A 17,700-nucleotide genomic window follows, 5' to 3' on the forward strand; every position below is an offset into this window, starting at 1 on the left:
TGATTTGTTGTTTCTTGTTTTATAGCTGTTCAGTGTTCCTGGTACTTTTCTCCTTTTTAATCAAATAAAGTAAAATATAATGGAGCAAATATGTAAAATATTATGCCTTGCAAGAATAAATAAGCTGCGTGGTATGTGCGTTAAATGTATGTGGGTTGCAAAAATGGAATTATATATATAATTTTTAGTTTCTCGCTTAGGGGTTTAAGAAATATTGCAAAAGGAAGGCAAAATTATCTAAAAATTCCTCCATAAGTTTTTCATGATGCATTAAGTTTAAAAACTGAGTTAGAAGAGATTATTTTTGGAAATTCGTCAACTTCTAAATTCAACAACTAAAATATTTCAAAATCGTATTGTGATAGACGGATGATTTTGATATAAAGTCATTGAAATTAATCTGTTTTGTAGATTTATATCAAGCACATCAAGTTATAGATAATATTTTAGATTTGTCAGTCAATACCTTTGACCAAATACGATAAAAAACAATAAATAAGTAAGTGAAATTTGGTATAGAATTTTTGTATCTAAATAATCAGTCTATATCATTTTCTAGACCTAAGCATTAAAAAAATTTTATAATCTACATTTTTCACTATACTAAGAGGCAAAACCAAATGTGCTGAATTGCTTAAATATAAGTGAGGAAAGATGAGTCATGACAAAAATAATCCAAAATATTTAAAATAAGTTTAATATTTAAAATAAGTAAAATTTAAAATAACTGAAAAAATAACAAAGAGGTCACAGGTTTCAATAAAATGAGAAATTTAAGGGGAACGTTAAGGTTTATCTCATATTTCTGGAGACAAAAATCTTTGAAAATAGTATTGAAAATTTGGTCCACCGATATGACATATGTCAGAGTTTTCAGGCCAATTGTGCTGAAACTGGATAATCCCTGCATACAACTTATAGGTTTAAATTCATTGTTATCTCTTCTCTCGTCTTTTCTATAGCCATTCGAATGAAAAGCGGTTTTCTCATCATTTAGGATGGTTTATAAAGCACAGTTTAACTTTCATTTCACACAAAACCTACCGCGAGGGGTCAAATGACAGTTTTCTAATGACAGTTCCAATGTATTGTAAAATTCCGGTAGATTTAGTGTTAATAAACTTCTTTAAAGTATAATATTTTGCCTTTAGTCGGTGCTGAAGGGATCTAAGAACAAATTTCACATTTAGACGATTAGTAGCTTATTATATGACAGCACTTCTATCTAAACAGCTTTTAATATCAAGAAGCGAACATTTATATCAAAAGCTGTTCGGGAGGTTATTGATTCTTTATATCCGAATAAAAGGAAGCCTCGTATATTCGAAGGAAGTCCCTTATTTGTGTTAGTCGAAAATCATGCTGTTGCCATTTATGAAATAAACAATGTTTTTTTTTTAATTGACAAATTGGAACAAGTGAATGCCACCACTGTGACAGCAGTCACTGCAACTTTTTCTTTCCTCATCAATTAACTAGCCTACTCAAATCATAAAATATTGTCTTAAATTTAACTATATCAAACATTCACCACATTCTGGAACATAAACATGTCTCTGTAATTGGCGAACCATTTGATTCAAACGTTTTGCCCTGTGTTTATTCAATTATTATATTTACTCAAACGCTGGATCCAGAATTTAATTCCAAGTCCGAAGCATTTTAAACACCGGGCTTTTTATGCGGTTTTGCAGATTTTTAGAAACACGTCATATTGAATAATAAATCATCTTTTACCGCAGCTCATGAGAAATATCGTATCTCAGTACATATTCTCGATTTAGTATGAGCATTATCAGTGCATTTTTATTGGAGAATATTGGAAAATTTAAAACAGAAAGGAGTTTTAATGGCAAAGTTATTAGCAAAAGTGTTCATAAACATAATCTTTTCCATTTATGTTAAGGCTCCTTAATGTACCCGATAGAATCCAATGCGTTGAAGTCTTCACATTTAAAGAGGTTTCAACAAAACAAACAAATCCAATACTCTGTCACGCAAACAATAAAGACTATCTGCCTATGAAAAGTATCTGGTATCGAAAGACTGTAATTATGTGCTTAAAACTTTATTGCATAATTCTGCATAATCTTAGAAGTTTAGCAAAATATAACATTATTTTCTACAATCTTTGTCCTTATTCAAACAGCCCAGATTTACTGCAGCATATGATATCGTATAATATATCTCCAACCTTGTTCATTTTCTACAAAACATATAAAAGTAATAGAAAATTAAATAAGTAAATTATGATTAAATTCGTTTGATTATCAGCTTTTCCGCCAAGAATATTGCTGTACTTAATTTAAATTCAATCTCTTTTGTAAAATTGATTTTCATGATCTCTCAAAAAGTGTTTTTAAACTTTCACTAAAAAGCTTCATTCAAAGTGTTGACATAATTAGCATTATTTAATTTCCTTACAGACATTTTGTTTATTGCATAAATTAACGTTTCTAATTACTATATGAACACCTATGTCCCATGATATCACAGTATCATTAAAACGGAACTATCTCGATGCATAACTGTCTAACTGCATAGTCTTTCCTAGTACTGTAAATTCTATTTTCTGTTCTTTATTCCTGCACTGATAATAATTTTTTTCCATAAATTTCAACATTTAAAATAAATAACACGATTAAATATTAGATATAAAATTAAAATGTTTTGAACTTCATTGTAAAAATGAAATATATTGTGGAACATTAAATAAGAAAATATATTTAAAATATTTTCATATTGCAAGATAAAATTATACGAGAAATATATCATTGAAGATATATTTATTTAAAATTTTATAATGGTGTAAAATATAATTTTTATTTACTAATATTTTCGAAAGCCATCTATTAAGACTCCCAAAATTTAGTTCGATTAAGATTTCAAGAAAACGTCTCTAGACGATTATATCTACCTTTGAATATACATTTGCTCTATATCAAACAGTATTAAGGAATACATACCAAGAAATTTTCTTTTCTTACAAATAAATATATAAATGTTATTTTGAGGCAAATTTTCAAAAGTATTTGATTGAAAAGAAATAAAGATTAAATGGAGACGAAATGGAGTAAACGTTTAATGAAAACATACAAAACTAGTTATTATAATTGGATCTGTGCCGAGTTAATTATTTAACGCTTCTGTCTAGAAAATAATTTTTTCGCAATATCTAAGAGATTTAAAAGGAGACTATGGATATACCTCATTGAAGTTCTCTTAATGCATATTTTAAAGTGTTAACTCTTCTAAGCAATATTTTTTAGTTTTTTCCGAAACCCTCAAAATTATCGACGAACTTTAATCAAGACAACCGGAAAACGAGATTAATATCAAGTTGATGAGTAGTATTTATTACATTCACAGCCAATCATGCCAAGTGCATCAAAAGATATATAGCTAATAAGCATATGCATAAAGATATAAATATTCTGTATTCCTCATGGTATAACTATTTTATGGCGAAGTCTTGGATTATTTTTTCTTATATTAAACTCTTACTACGCAGTTCATTTTAATAAACTTCCTGAGCGCTCTCCAGAGAGTTAATAATACTATTACTTATTTATCTTGGTTAAATGAGAATTACGCCTACGTCATATAGTTTCAAAAAAAAAAGGGGACAGGCTTCATTTCAATTTTATTTAAGATAAAGGTAATGAACTAAAGAGAAGAAAAAACTAATAGTTTCCATCAAGTAGATTACTAATGGGCCGTCATAAGTCCCTTGCGCAAATAAGGTCGTTGTATAGAAAAAGAAAATGAGAGTTCGCAGAAGTTTATAGTCCCGAGTATAACGTTTATGACTAAATTAGATATAAATTCATTTCATTATTTTTAATGAGAGGAATATTTATGATGATGGAAGTTTTCATGAAGTATATAGCTGATTTGTGCATAGAATATTTGTCGTTAACAAATTTTTATGTTCTGAAAAGTCCCTTAAAGCATATTTGTTTATTCGGAAAAGAATTTCTGTTCAAAATACCTGATATTTCCCTGTATTATCCATACATTTACCAAGCAGAAGCTTTAAAATTGCTTGGTGCAAAAGAGGTATTTTGAAATAAGAAGAAACTTACAAATTTAATGACAGTCTCTATGAATCTGACATGTTTATTTTGCCATAAATGTAAGTTTCTATATTTTATGGCATTGAACACAGTGTAAAATAAATTTCTCCATATTTAATCATATAATGCTAGGAGATATTAATGTAAAAGATATTTAATTTATTTTTCTGCATCTTGTCAGGCCATTTTGAGAACAATATTTATAGGAGCTTAACATTAGGTTGGGAATAATATTAAGATACTAAATATCAAAGTTATTAATCTCACGATTGCCAAGTTTATGAAAGAAAACAAAAACATTTAATATTCTGAATGTGAATGAAAGAGACGTGTTTTCGAAATCTTTCAGTCGAGACATACATTACAATTTATAACAGACCATTGAAGGAATGTGAATTTTAGATTTATTGGTAACAACATTTTGAATCATGTATGTATTATTCTTAATCAATATCTCAGCTTGATGTAAAAAGAGAAAAGAATATATTTTGATTTTTTTTTAATTCCACTAATTTTTTTTCGAGTAATACTATGTAAAAATATTTTTGCTATACACATAATTTACAGAAATTCAATTCATTATGTGATTTGGACTAAATTTATTTATTATTTCATTTGATAATTAATAATTATTATAAAATATTTCCATATAACTTGTGATGAAAAATCGAAATTCTTTTTTAGAGATATGTTTTAGCAAATAACCATCTCAAAATTTAAAAAAAAACAATGCTGATATTTTTGTCAAAATGTTTGTTTAAATAGTCTTATGAAGTTATTAAAAATAACAGCTATAATCCGAAATAGTAAAGTATTTGATCATATATGTTTCAAAATTGATAAATTTGGTGTTAGAAGTGGATGGCCCGAGGTCTGTCTCAAACCTATTGATAGTAACTTTTCTAAAGGAACAAAAATGTCATTGTTTTACTACTATATCTTTTAATCATGAAATATATATTTTTAATTTGTTTTGCTATCAATAGTAACTTATTGCTTTATTTTTTCTTGCAATTCCATTATCTAAAACTATTACATTATTTTATAGTATACCCATAAAATGACAATGAGATTTCTAATTTCAACTAATCTCAAACAAACAAACAAACAAACGAACGATATTTTTGATATGGCTGGTAGGGTGAAATTATTGACTGAATTAGTATGTGAAACATCCAGGTCAAAAAAGGTTATAATATTCATTTCCCATAATTTTCTTATTATTGAAACATGAAAGATCATTCAAATGAGGAGTATTATCGTCTTATCATTTGAAAACAACTTTTTCATGAAGGCCTTTAGTAACAAAATTGCAAAATAAGTTGTGAATTAAAAATAATTTATAACGTGTAATTTGAGTTGTTTTTAAATTAAATTTGTTATCTCTTTGAATATATCTTTTGAATTGTACTGATTAAAAATCTTATAATCAAATTAGAACTAAGAAGTATTGTGAAGCGCTCATTAAATAAAATGAGGATACAGTAATTTAATAACCATTCTCAGTCGTGGTACCTTTAGTACGTGATTCCACCGACGATATTGCTTTCACGTTTTTTTGCAGAAAAGGGAATCGACATAGTATATGCGATAGTATTTGATTTTTTGGTAGCAAGAGGCATTTTTCAATCCAAACGACACATTAAACTTCACATTATAAAATGAAAGAATTAGTAATTAAAATATTTCTTAGTTCATCTGACTATCTGTGTGAGCAGTTCAGGAATTCTCTGCATTTCCAAAATTATTTGAGATGTTCTTTCATGCAATTAAAGTTTCGTATATGTGCTTTTTTTGTTTGTTTGAATCTATCAGAACTACACTCAAATTTGGGGAATATTGTAAATACAGTTACAGACATACACTACAGTATTTAGAGATGCAAAAATTTAAATTAATATTTGAATTCGATTTTGAGATTTTTTTAAATTTTGGATAAACCTTAATCATAGAAACATTTATTCCTTTAGTTATATAAATATCTATTTCAGTTGCATTTTATGAATCATTTTTAATAATTTAAATTATATTTATCAAGAGAAATTGGTATAACATTTTTATGGTATAAATAAATTTTACGAAACAAATTGATTTTCTGTATTCATATAATTTTGTGTTTTGTATGATTAATCTGCGGAACCAAAATATATTTCTGTCAAAGTCAAATATCGCTTGATTATATTTACTTTACTTTTGAATGCTTTCCATATTCATAACAAATATTATATATCAAAAGAAATGAATTATTTATTTATTCAAACTTCAGAATCCTAATTCCTTTGATGATAGTGTGTGGTAAAATATTAATTTATACTAGATCCCGAAACGAAAGAAAATAGAGTTCGTGAAATGTTTTCATTTTATATTGCCTCAATTATTTTTTCTTCCTATACAATACTTCGGTAACGTATCTCTCAGGATTCAGATTTTTAAAGTATCTTAACATAAAATTATATAAGATAAAAATTCATCACTAAATTAGAAATAACTTGAAAAAAAATCTGGAAACATAAAATTGCATTTCTTGCCAAAAAAATTCTTTTCATTTATTTGGACAAATAAAAATTAAGCATAATCAGAAATTCAAGTCAAAGTACTATTTATTTCTTTTCTGGAGTGAAATTGATTTCATTCCCAAGGCAATAAGAAACATATAATTTGACATTTCTTTTTGTTTCTAAAATGATTTTTCTTTCAGACTATGTCTGCTTTCTGTAAAATGCTAAAGAAAAATTGCTATAAATTGGGTATTAGATAAACTATGAATTAAGATTCAGTTACACTTGGGAAAATATGGGACGCTATCTGTAAATATTTCTAAAATATAATCTCTTTTGTATAGATAATTTTTTTAAAAAAATGCAGGGTCATTTCATGCTATATTGATTTATCTCGCTTCATGTAACATGACTTGGAGGACGTAACAGGGTTTGGAGGACGAAACTACAATAAATTTCAATAAAGATTCATCGTGTATACAAACAGATACACTTTAAACCGGTTACCGAAGGCCAAAATTCCTGCTGTCGGTGTTGTGTGGAAGCTTGGAAAGACGGTAGCAGTGTAAGTGTTGTATTTAACCTCTAACCAGATTTCAAAATAATTCTTGAGTTATTTTCAAATCGGATGTTAACATAATTAAACTAAACTATGAAATATAATGTATTCCAAATTGAGAGGGAAAAATAAATCAAAGTTGTGGATAAGTCATTAACTCACAATTTATTCTATGAACACTTTGACGAAGAATTGTGATTTTATGGATAAGGGATATATGTTAAGTAAAATTATGTGATACATCTGATATCAATGTGTCTGGAGTTGCTAGAGGGGGATCAGCAGTTGAAAGTGAGTTACCATAGGATTCCTTAGAACAGGTGACTAATACAAATGATACTTTCGGCAAATGAGAACAGAAATTGTTTAAAAAAAAACGGAGATCAGAAATGTAGACTTTGTCTAACTCAATAGTATCTCATATGATTGCAGAAACTCTATATAGTCTAGAATGATTTATACAATTTAGCTTTTTTAAAAATTTATTTTGAATAACTTAATAAATAGCAAAAATTAATTAGCACTTTTTTTTTAGTAAATAAGAATTTTTACTTATTAAATTAATAAGAAAATTCAGTTCGAAATTGATTTTTTTTTCAGTTACTTGCGCTACGTTAATAAGTATATTTATAAACATTCATACAGTAGTTGGAGGCGGAAAAATAAAATGGAAGTATATTACAAAGTCTAAGATAAAATATTAAATACGGATTATTTTCTAATCAATTTGAAATAAAATGTTATGCCTATATGTGAAACATTCTATGAAAAAACGGGTATGGAGTATTTTAAAATTTTTTATTTTCTATAATTTTAAGGAAATTGTCATTTTTTTATCAAGATTTTTTTTTTAATTTTGACTTTTGGTCGTAAAGAGCTTAAATTATTTTTATAGCTCCCCACCCCACCTCTATAGAAAAAAAATCCACTTAGTAAAATGGTTCGTGTACTAATCTATGCACTCATACTATTCATCACGTGTTTTTATATACGGAATTTTCAGAGATTTGTTTATTTTTAAATTTAGGGGGTCTAATTACAAATGTAGATGGAAACATTTTATTTCAGAAATTCAATACAGAAATATTCCAAATTAAATATAGAAAAACTGTCATATGCAAATATTTGTCTAGCATCCATCTAGAATGTATACCATCATCCAATCACCATGAAAGAAATTTGCTTATCACGTATAATGTTTACTTTGATTGGTCAACTGTTACAACTTCGAATTTATAAGAAATAGAAGATATTCCAGATATTTTTACCACAGCAGTAAATATATTCCAGAGAAGTACTGAATTGCCTGTAAGAAAAAAAATATACAGTAACTGTGTCCTTTTTCGAAAATAATAAAAAAAAAGGCATATTTTATAACAAGGAGTTTGGAAAATGCTGATGGTTCAGACTGCTGGTAATCATAATGCTAACATAGTTTTAGAAAGTAACGTTGTTTTCTGAATTCGCACCTTTCATAGCTTTGTAAATCGTGTGTGAAAAAGTGTGCTTACAGAACGACTTAGAGAACAAATTCAAGGACCTTATTTCCCCGGGAAGGGGAGGGGGAGGAAAGATGAGGCTTGTAAAAATGGTGCATAAATTGACATTTTGGCTTATTTTCGAAGTGCTAGAATGCTAACAGCCTTTTCAGAATTCTATATTCCACAAAAAGTAGTGTCGAGAGTATTTCACCTTTATAAATGGTCTCCAGATTGAATTTGCGAAGTGCATGAGCTATTACATGGGCAATAACACGATCGAAGGCTAGGATTTAATAATTGAGCCCATTTCGGATAAAATCATATCCATTTTTTCTAAGAAATGTAATGTGAGCAGAGGAACGTCGATTTAAAAGAGAAAAATACATTAATTTTCAATATGATTAATTTTGGAACAATAAAAATCTATTATTTGTGCAAGCTGTTTATCATCGGTTATATTCTCTATTAGTGTATGTTGTGACATTTTTTGAAGATCGTAGGATTGGATTGGATTGTAAGGTTTAGTGGCGCAAAAGCCAAACTTGGCCATACTGCGCCAGACATACGGTTAAAATATAAAGACCGGGTTTTTATGTAAAGTTATGTAAAAGTAGAAACTGATAGATAAAATTACATGGCAATGTCTCATAACATAGTGAACAAGATATAAAAAATGGCAACATAATAAAATGTTAAATAATATGATAAAGACCAATTTCTTTTAAAAATTTAAAAAGATTTTTGTGGGGATATTCGCCCACAAGCGTTTGCAAGTCCACTGTTGTAGTATTAAAAAATCTTAAACGATGATGATTAAAATGAGGACACTCAACTAAAAGGTGAAGAACCATTAAAAGCCTTTTGCATCTCGTGCAGAATGGGGCTCGATCGCCGAATAAAAGATATTGAAGATCGTAGGTTAGCCCATTTCGTCCTGAAATATATTAAATAGTTATCTATATATTCAGTTAATTGTGAATGACATTGTGTGTGCGCTCAGTTTTCGAATGACATTAATTAAAAGATAAATTACCTTTGACAGCGCATGCTCTGCAGATCTTTGCTGACAAATTCAAAAAGTTTGTATTTTAGCGACAAGTGATGACCAGAAATGATGGAAATCCGTTCTTTGAACAAGAGATTCAATGTAACTGGCAAATTTCTATTTAAGTGTAGGCTGTATTATTTTCTTCTATGGATCCTCTACATAAATAGAATTAAAGTATTCTCGCATTTTTAGATACAAGCTTTAAAAGAAAAAAATCTTTGTGTAAATATTAAAGAATGTGTGATTATTTTCTGTTTATTCCCTTTCATTAATCTTTTTTGCGTATTATCCAAAAAAATGTAACATTTTTTTAATTAAAAAAATTATTTTATTTTATTAAAAAATATTATAAATTATTAAAAATATTAAATTTTATTTAAAATTATTTTTTTAAATAACAAGTCTAACATCAATCAGATATAGAAAAAAGTCAATAACTTGAATTTTTATATATCAGAAAATTTTATAGATATAAAGATGAAACCTTATATCTTTACAGATGAATATAAGAAACAAATTTGACATTGACATTTTCAATCTCCGTATGAAAAGTTACATTTCATAGAACCCGAAGTATGCCCATACAGTTTGGTATCTTATCAAACGAAACTTTCCAATCGGAAATACATGTATAATTTCAGAAATTAAGGAAATAAATGCTTAATACAATTTGTTCAGTGCAGTTCTGCAATATATATACATAAAATGAGTATATGCATAATCTTTCCTGGTATGAAAGGCTCCTGTTATATATTCCGATTATTTCATATGCAAATTTTTCTGCGCTGCATAGTTGACTAACGACTATAATGTTTTAGATAATATTTTTCATTAGAATGAAATATAATAATATTAGTATATAACGAAGTGTCAAGATAGCATAACACATGATCGAAGGAATTAGTTTGTATTATTTATATACAAACTAATTTAGTATCATTTCAATATATCCTTTTTCTATTTCGTTATTTACATACATTTTCATATCAATTAATAAATAAATGCCGATAAAGAATTTGCATTAAATCTATGACAGATAAGGAAAGTTTTTTTTTTTTTGAATGACTGTTAATCCTTCATATATAGTACATATATTTAATACAGATTTTCAATATAATTATAAATAATGTTTCATTGAAAATGATATGAAAGAATTTGTTTAGAACTTGTGACAATCTGAAAGGCAATGAACTCATCCTTAGCAATACTACATCTGACAGGTATTATTAATGAGCTCTAAATGTTATTCCTCAATTAAAAAAAAAACTCAAATTTTGGCTAATATTTTATCTAACAAAAAACGTCTTATTAAAAAAAATCTCGCACTGCATAAGATAGAAGCAATTAAATTTTTTGTATGAAATAATTCTTCCAAGCGATTAATTAAAATAATTAAAAGTTACCATGCACCACTTTTATTTCTACCTGAACAATTTGAGATTATATTGATTATATTTATTGCTCCATTCCCACAATATAGTATTGTTTTTATGAAAATGTATGAATAAATGCTTGATTTTGAATTTGTGATAAAAACAATCATAATTATTTGAGTGAAAGTTAAGAAAATAATCCCTTGAACTTTTCAAAAACTTAAACTAAAATTACATTTTTTTTTTTTTATAAAGGGCAAAGTTTATCAAAAACTTATCAATTTGACACTTTCTTTTGATAATCTAAAGAAAATCAAAAATTGTCATCTACTCCCAATAAAATGATAAATATAATTGGAACTCTTTCAACTTTTGTGGAGAATGGAAAAAGATAAAATTCCAGTATAGCTGTAATACATTTGAAACTATGACAAGAGAAAAGTAAAGAATGGGTCTCTGACAGGAAATTCAGTTTTGACATTTATTATTTTCGATAAAGGCACTAGAAAACGAAATAAGTAAAATTTCTTCTAAATCTTTACTTTTTTTTTATTTTTCAAATCTAAAGTTTTCCAATTCCATTCGGGCTCATTCACTGAAAGAAACATTGTGTACATTTCCTATATAACGCAATAAATCTTGAAGTTTAGGTGAAGAATGTCGTTCATTAAATTTCTTTTATTGGCAGCAATTTTTTCATTAGAAAAATACTTTGCTCTTATTCTGATTCTTTTTAAACATACAACATGTATTTATAGTTTAATGCTCCATTCATATATTTTGCGTACAATCAATCGCCTTTGTCGACCAACTAGTTTGTCTAGAATATTGATTATATTTAATTTCACTTAATTTTGTCCATGATTTCTTCAAATTGTCAGAAAGCCTTATTATTTTGTCTTTCATTTGTCCTGTTCATTATACACATAGATCTTTATAATGGAAACCAGTTACATCATAATATTACAAACTTAAATATCTGATTCATCCATTAATTCTATGATAAAGCAAATACACTTTCTTTACACGGCTTATAAATTATATAGATTTCAACAGAATTCTTTTTCGTTAGCTTTCAACAATGGGAAAGAAAATCGAGAGTGATTAAATTTCCTTATTTAATGAAACAACGAAATTCATTGAAATTTAGGGCAACAGTGCAATTTCTTGTTTGCTGTTGAAAAATTGCCAAAATTCAGAAGGAAAAAAATACGAACGAGTATTAAACTGATATAATTAAAATATATTTTTAAAAAATTAATTTTTGAAATAAATGTTATGCTATAATGTCGTTCAAAGTTTTCGCGAAAGAAAGTAAAAAAAAAAAAAAAAAAAAAAAAAAAAAACAATCGATTAATTTTTAGCTAAAGTTCTAATTAAAATTTCTAAAAACTTGTCCTGAGGAATATATTTCCTCCATACAAGTGTGTGTGTGTGTGTGTGTATGTGTGTGTGTGTGTGTGTGTGTGTGTGTGTGTGTGTGTGTGTGTGTGTGTGTGTGTGTGAAAAATTTTAATGCTTGTACAGCAACACGCACAAGTGCGTGCATTCATCTTTACTATTAAATAGTCACCCTTGGCGACACATCGATTCGCCGGAGATACTGGCTGTCTTTAAATTTAAGATGCAACTTCATATCCATGATACCATGAGAAGCTAGTGTATGGCAAGCATTAAATATGTATTGTTTTGATTACTCTACTCTATTGCGTACATAAATGTTTCAAATGGAGGCAAATCCTATGACATTATGGATCTATTCAAAATGCAAATGTGTGGTTTATCTATCGTATTAATTTAGCAATATTGTATCATCTCTTTTTTTATACATCTCATACTTCTCGTTTTTAATTTTCAATAGTGGTAAAAAATCACGTGCTCAGAAAGTTGATGAAAAAAGCCATTTCAATTTCAGGAAATTCTTTTCTGGAAAGTGTGAGTGTGCCAATACAAAATTCTTCTTCCAAAATTAAGCTAAAATCAATCACAGTTTTGTATGTATTCAATCTTTAACTTAAGACGTATTACAGAATAATGGTAAATGACCCGAATGAATGGTTTTAATTAAATTTGAAATCAGAAGGATTTTATTTTATAAAAGCTAATTCCGTTAAACTACAAACTGAATAGCAAAACAAAGTAGATGCCCCCCCCTCCAAAAAAAACCCCATTCTTATTATTATCTCAACAAAAAGCCGAAAGAAATATTTCACTACAAAATATTTGCTGCGAATGTTTTTTCTATACTTTATTTCGAAATTTTTAGAACATGAGATTTAAAATAAATGACATTTTTCTGGTTATGTTGCGTATGCCACTTGATCTCATCCTACCTGAGAGAAAAAGAGAAATGGCTTGAGAAACCGCTTTTAAAAAAGATTTTAGATTTTAAAGAAGATGTTTCGTTTGCCATGTTATTTCAGCTTATGGTGCTGTCTATTGTAGTCTAGACGAATGTCTCGTTTGTTCAAAAATGTTATATCACTAGTTACAGGGAATAATGCTCTATATCCAATACTGGAAATCACATCCAGGCAACGACCGAAATAAGATGAATCAAGTTTCCCTAAAGGAAACACAAAGAATGAATTTTATGAAATACTATTATATTTTAGCTTTGGTATCTCTTAAAAATGTACAATTATATGTAATAGGATATTTTATTGTATTTTATTAATCTGTAATTTTTTTAACATTCATTGCGCTCTTCTTCAGTCTTCAGATATTTTCCTACTTGTTAAAAGTTAAATTTAGCATCTATTTTGCATAATGTATCTTAAATTTACATCTATTTTGAAAAAAAAAGACAATTTCAGACAGAATGAGTATTATTAAATAGTTGTCGAGTGATCCGGGTTACGACTTAATCCTTAGTACCACACTCAAAAACATCTTCCGGCATCGCTTGTCAATCACATTTGCAGTATCAGTTATTTTTCTTTGCGTAAAAATTGCTACCAAAATTGTTTTGAATGAATATGGTCGCACCAGAACAAATTCAAAACGGAAATCGAAAATAAATAGCCGATATCTCAAAATGAAAGCACAGTTCTGCTCTTTTGTATCTTATCTGGTTTAATACAAAATAAGGCTAGATGAAATTACCTCTGATGTATATGTCAAAAAATACCCTCATACGTGAAAACATAGAAAATAATCTACAATAAAACAAACGACTGCATGTGAAATACAAAAAAAGAGAAAATGAAAGAAAGAAAGGGAACCCACCAGATATTGAATTACATGTGAAACGTGAAGAAAGGGTAAATAAACCTACTGCATTGTTTGTGGATACTTAAATAAAAGTTTAACAATTTCACAATATATAAAATACAAGATAAATCAGAAGCAAAGCACTGCAAGTGATCAAAGACTTTGAAACAAAAAATCCATCTGCATATGACATACACATATAAAACGAAATATATATATTTTGCTATATATAGAATACAAGAATTGATATTAAAATGATTCCGCTGTATATAAAACCTGTATAATAATATTATATATGCACATAAGAAATATACTAACAATAAACAATGTACTGCTTAATGAATTTTGCTTATTACGATAATGTATAAAATAGATGAGAAATATAGAAAGGAATCGGATATAGCACAGAACAAAATAGTTTTTTAATATATAAAATGAAAAATAAAATAAAATGCACGATAAATATGATGAAATACAAAGATGTAGTGAAAGATTATTATCGTCAAATCAGACGATAAGGTGGTTGTCGACTAAGAAGAATAAATTATCAATTCTCAAATTTTATTATTTCTTTATTTCAAATTTGTCTTTTGATTTTGATCATTTTACAAGGTTCTACGTTTTTTCTGTAAAGAATTAGATTAAAAATTCAATTATATTAAATTCCGCATGCAATTTCTTTAAGAACTTATAATATAAATTTATTTTACTGCTACATATAGTGCCTATGCATAAATACAAGTACTATTTATATTTTAAAGAAACATGTCTTATTTTCTGTCAAGGTCAGTCAATAAGTATATAAAGAAATGACCTTTTTTAAGAAATATTGTGATAAGAATAATTTTATTTAGTAGCATTTCTCTAATTTATGCAAGACAATTACAACAATGTTGAAAATTATTAATATTTTACTATTCGTAATTTTTAATAATAAAAAGTTTAAAATTTTGCTTTATAATCGAATGGCAAAAAGAAGGGGTGGTGGTGAAATACATACAGAAAAAATAGTCGCATGTTTATTTTCCTTTTCAATAGCGAAATACTATAGGGATTCAATAAAACAAAATTTTATTCTTGACATCCTTTTTCTTTTTGTAGTTCTGCAGCATATCAAATTTGCACCAAATAGCCAAATTTATCAAATCATCCCTGCAAACTGTTATTTCTATCCATTAAGCAAACAAATTCATTTGAAGAATAACATTACATTTTTCTTTAACATTTATTCTTTATTAGCAATCATCTCGAGTAAATGAAACCGATATATTAAGAGATGAATTGTTTATTACGAATCTCCTGCATTGAACAATTAAGTCCCGTGCAAGAACATCCTTTGACTCTTGTAGACTCGCCCAGTTTAGCAGACAAGGTGATCGGTCATTGGACAATGGTCATCCGACCGAAACAAGATTGAGCAAAGCTAACTGTCTAGACAGGACACCATCTCAAAAGGGTGGAGTTAGGTCTGAAGACCGCAACGAAGTGGGAAGGAAGGAACATAAGCTATTTAGTTGATTGGCTGATAATTGAAAGTTGCTTCATGTTTGGTTGCAGAAACCTTGTCATAGCTTTTGTTATTTGTAGTTATGAAGAAACGAAAGCAATATCTTTACACTGATATTTGATAGTTATTTAATAGGTATAGAGCGATTCTCAAACGTATCATTTTATTGCCAGAATAATAATAATGCCAGATAATAAAATATCTTAAAAGCATTGCAGTCAATGTACATATTATTATTCATCGTTGTTGAAAATTACCACGTGCAAGACAATTTGATAAAACAAAATTTTTATTATATTTGTTATGGTTAGTATATATTTTATAAGAAGGGCATTTTCTATTTACTCTTGTGTTTCTCTATATACAACATTTTTGAGGAGACTCACAGTAGCATACGTATAAGATTCTAAAATGTAACAGATGTGGTATATTTTCCATGTATAGCTTAAGCAAGAATATTTATAAATGATACTGTGAATATTTGGAATCCCTTAGATTGCAATTATATAATTTTATTGATTGATAGTAAAGATAAAGCAGATGAAGTATGTCTTTTTTTCAAAAAAAAAAAAAAAAACTCCCTAAACTAAAAAATTTTTTTTATTTTTTTTTTATTTATTTATTTATTTTATTTTATTTTATTTAGAGATTTTAAATTTATCTGTTGAGTTCTTGAATTTCGTCAGAAGCCTAATCTTCAATATGCGTATTCATAAATAAATACGTTTCTTTCTTATTGACATATTTTTAATATTCTTTTTATAAAATCTTACTTAATTGTTCATATAACAACGACTTTATTTGTGTAGAGTTTCAAATTGATGAAATAAGATGTAAAAATTTCGAATTTTTAAATAAATTTAAACTTAATGCATTAAATCCATTTTAATTAACACACTAACAATTATTTTTAATTCGTTGATTAAAAGTATTAGTTGATTATACATGAAATGCATATGATTAAATAAATAGAAATGCATGAACATATGTCATAGATTTTTTATGACTATTACTTATGGAAATTACTTTCTATTAACAAAAAATAAATTTTACTTCATTTTTCTCTTTATTTAAAAATAGGATAATTTATTTTTTAAAATGTATTTTAAGTAAAAAAAATCTAGTAGTAAAATGCAAGAAAAGTCCTTCTTACTAGTAAAAAACAAGTTTCTATCTGCGGTATTAATTATAAGTATAAACGACATATCGATTTAGCGTAAATTAAAGAATAATGGAATTTGTTAGAATTGAACGATTGTATTGTCTTTCTACATTAGATTTCCTTTATTATGAAGGTTTCAGCCTTCCTAATTTCCTCTGTTTTCAAGGGACCCAGTCTCCTTTCAGTTGGACTCCTCAAGTTGTGGAGAAATCTGAAAACATAACTTATTACATGCAATATTTTAGTATAACTATTACTACAATTAAGAATATCAGTAACACATGAATTGTTCAATGTAGTAACTAAAACACTTTCACAGTCAATTTTTTTGAGTTCACAGTCTACATCGTCCTTTATCACAGAGTCAGAGATTTCTCTGCATGGATATTCACTGTTTTTTAGAAAGGCAGGGCCTTCCCACCACAAGTTACTCTCGAGCATTTTGGACGGATTTACACCACGACTGATAAGATCAGCTGGATTATCACCTGATGAAACATGTCTCCACTGCTCCTGACACGAAAGGTCTTGAAGTGTGGCTACACGGTTTGCCACGAAGGTTTTTAACTGGGACGTCTCTTTTTTAATCCATGACAGCACAATCATACTATCGCTCCAGTAATAGATATTGGACACTTTCAGTCGAAGGGCCGACTGGATACGCTGCATCAATTTCACCAGCAACACAGCAGCGCAGAGCTCCAATCTCGGGATCGTGAGCTTCTTCAGTGGAGCCACTCTGGATTTACTGGCCACCATCTTGACAACAACCTCACCAGCAGG

At 27.9% G+C, this 17,700-nt stretch overlaps 2 protein-coding genes across 2 annotated transcripts in view; both read right to left on the reverse strand.

Annotated features, from left to right (window-relative positions):
• Positions 1-17,700, reverse strand: part of LOC129963121 (somatostatin receptor type 2-like) — a 216,573-nt gene that overhangs the window by 149,647 nt on the left and 49,226 nt on the right. The window lies entirely within an intron of this gene.
• On the reverse strand, positions 13,450-17,523 carry LOC129972482 (uncharacterized). The gene is made up of 2 exons (XM_056086631.1): positions 17,256-17,523; positions 13,450-13,601 (listed from the first exon to the last, which is right to left on the reverse strand). Exons 1-2 carry the CDS (start codon positions 17,521-17,523, stop codon positions 13,450-13,452), a joined length of 420 nt encoding a protein of 139 aa, XP_055942606.1.

This window comes from Argiope bruennichi, chromosome 1 (genome assembly GCF_947563725.1).
Source record: "Argiope bruennichi chromosome 1, qqArgBrue1.1, whole genome shotgun sequence".
Classification (NCBI taxonomy): domain Eukaryota; kingdom Metazoa; phylum Arthropoda; class Arachnida; order Araneae; family Araneidae; genus Argiope; species Argiope bruennichi.

What these genes read in the sequence shown, in the direction of transcription:
- LOC129972482 (XM_056086631.1), bottom strand. Translation starts at nt 17,523, where the DNA reads ATGATTGTGCTGTCATGGATTAAAAAAGAGACGTCCCAGTTAAAAACC. An exon ending in GATAAAGGACGATGTAGACT is followed by an intron (nt 13,602 to 17,255) that starts GTGAACTCAAAA and finishes TGTTTCCTTTAG; the next exon opens with GGAAACTTGATTCATCTTAT.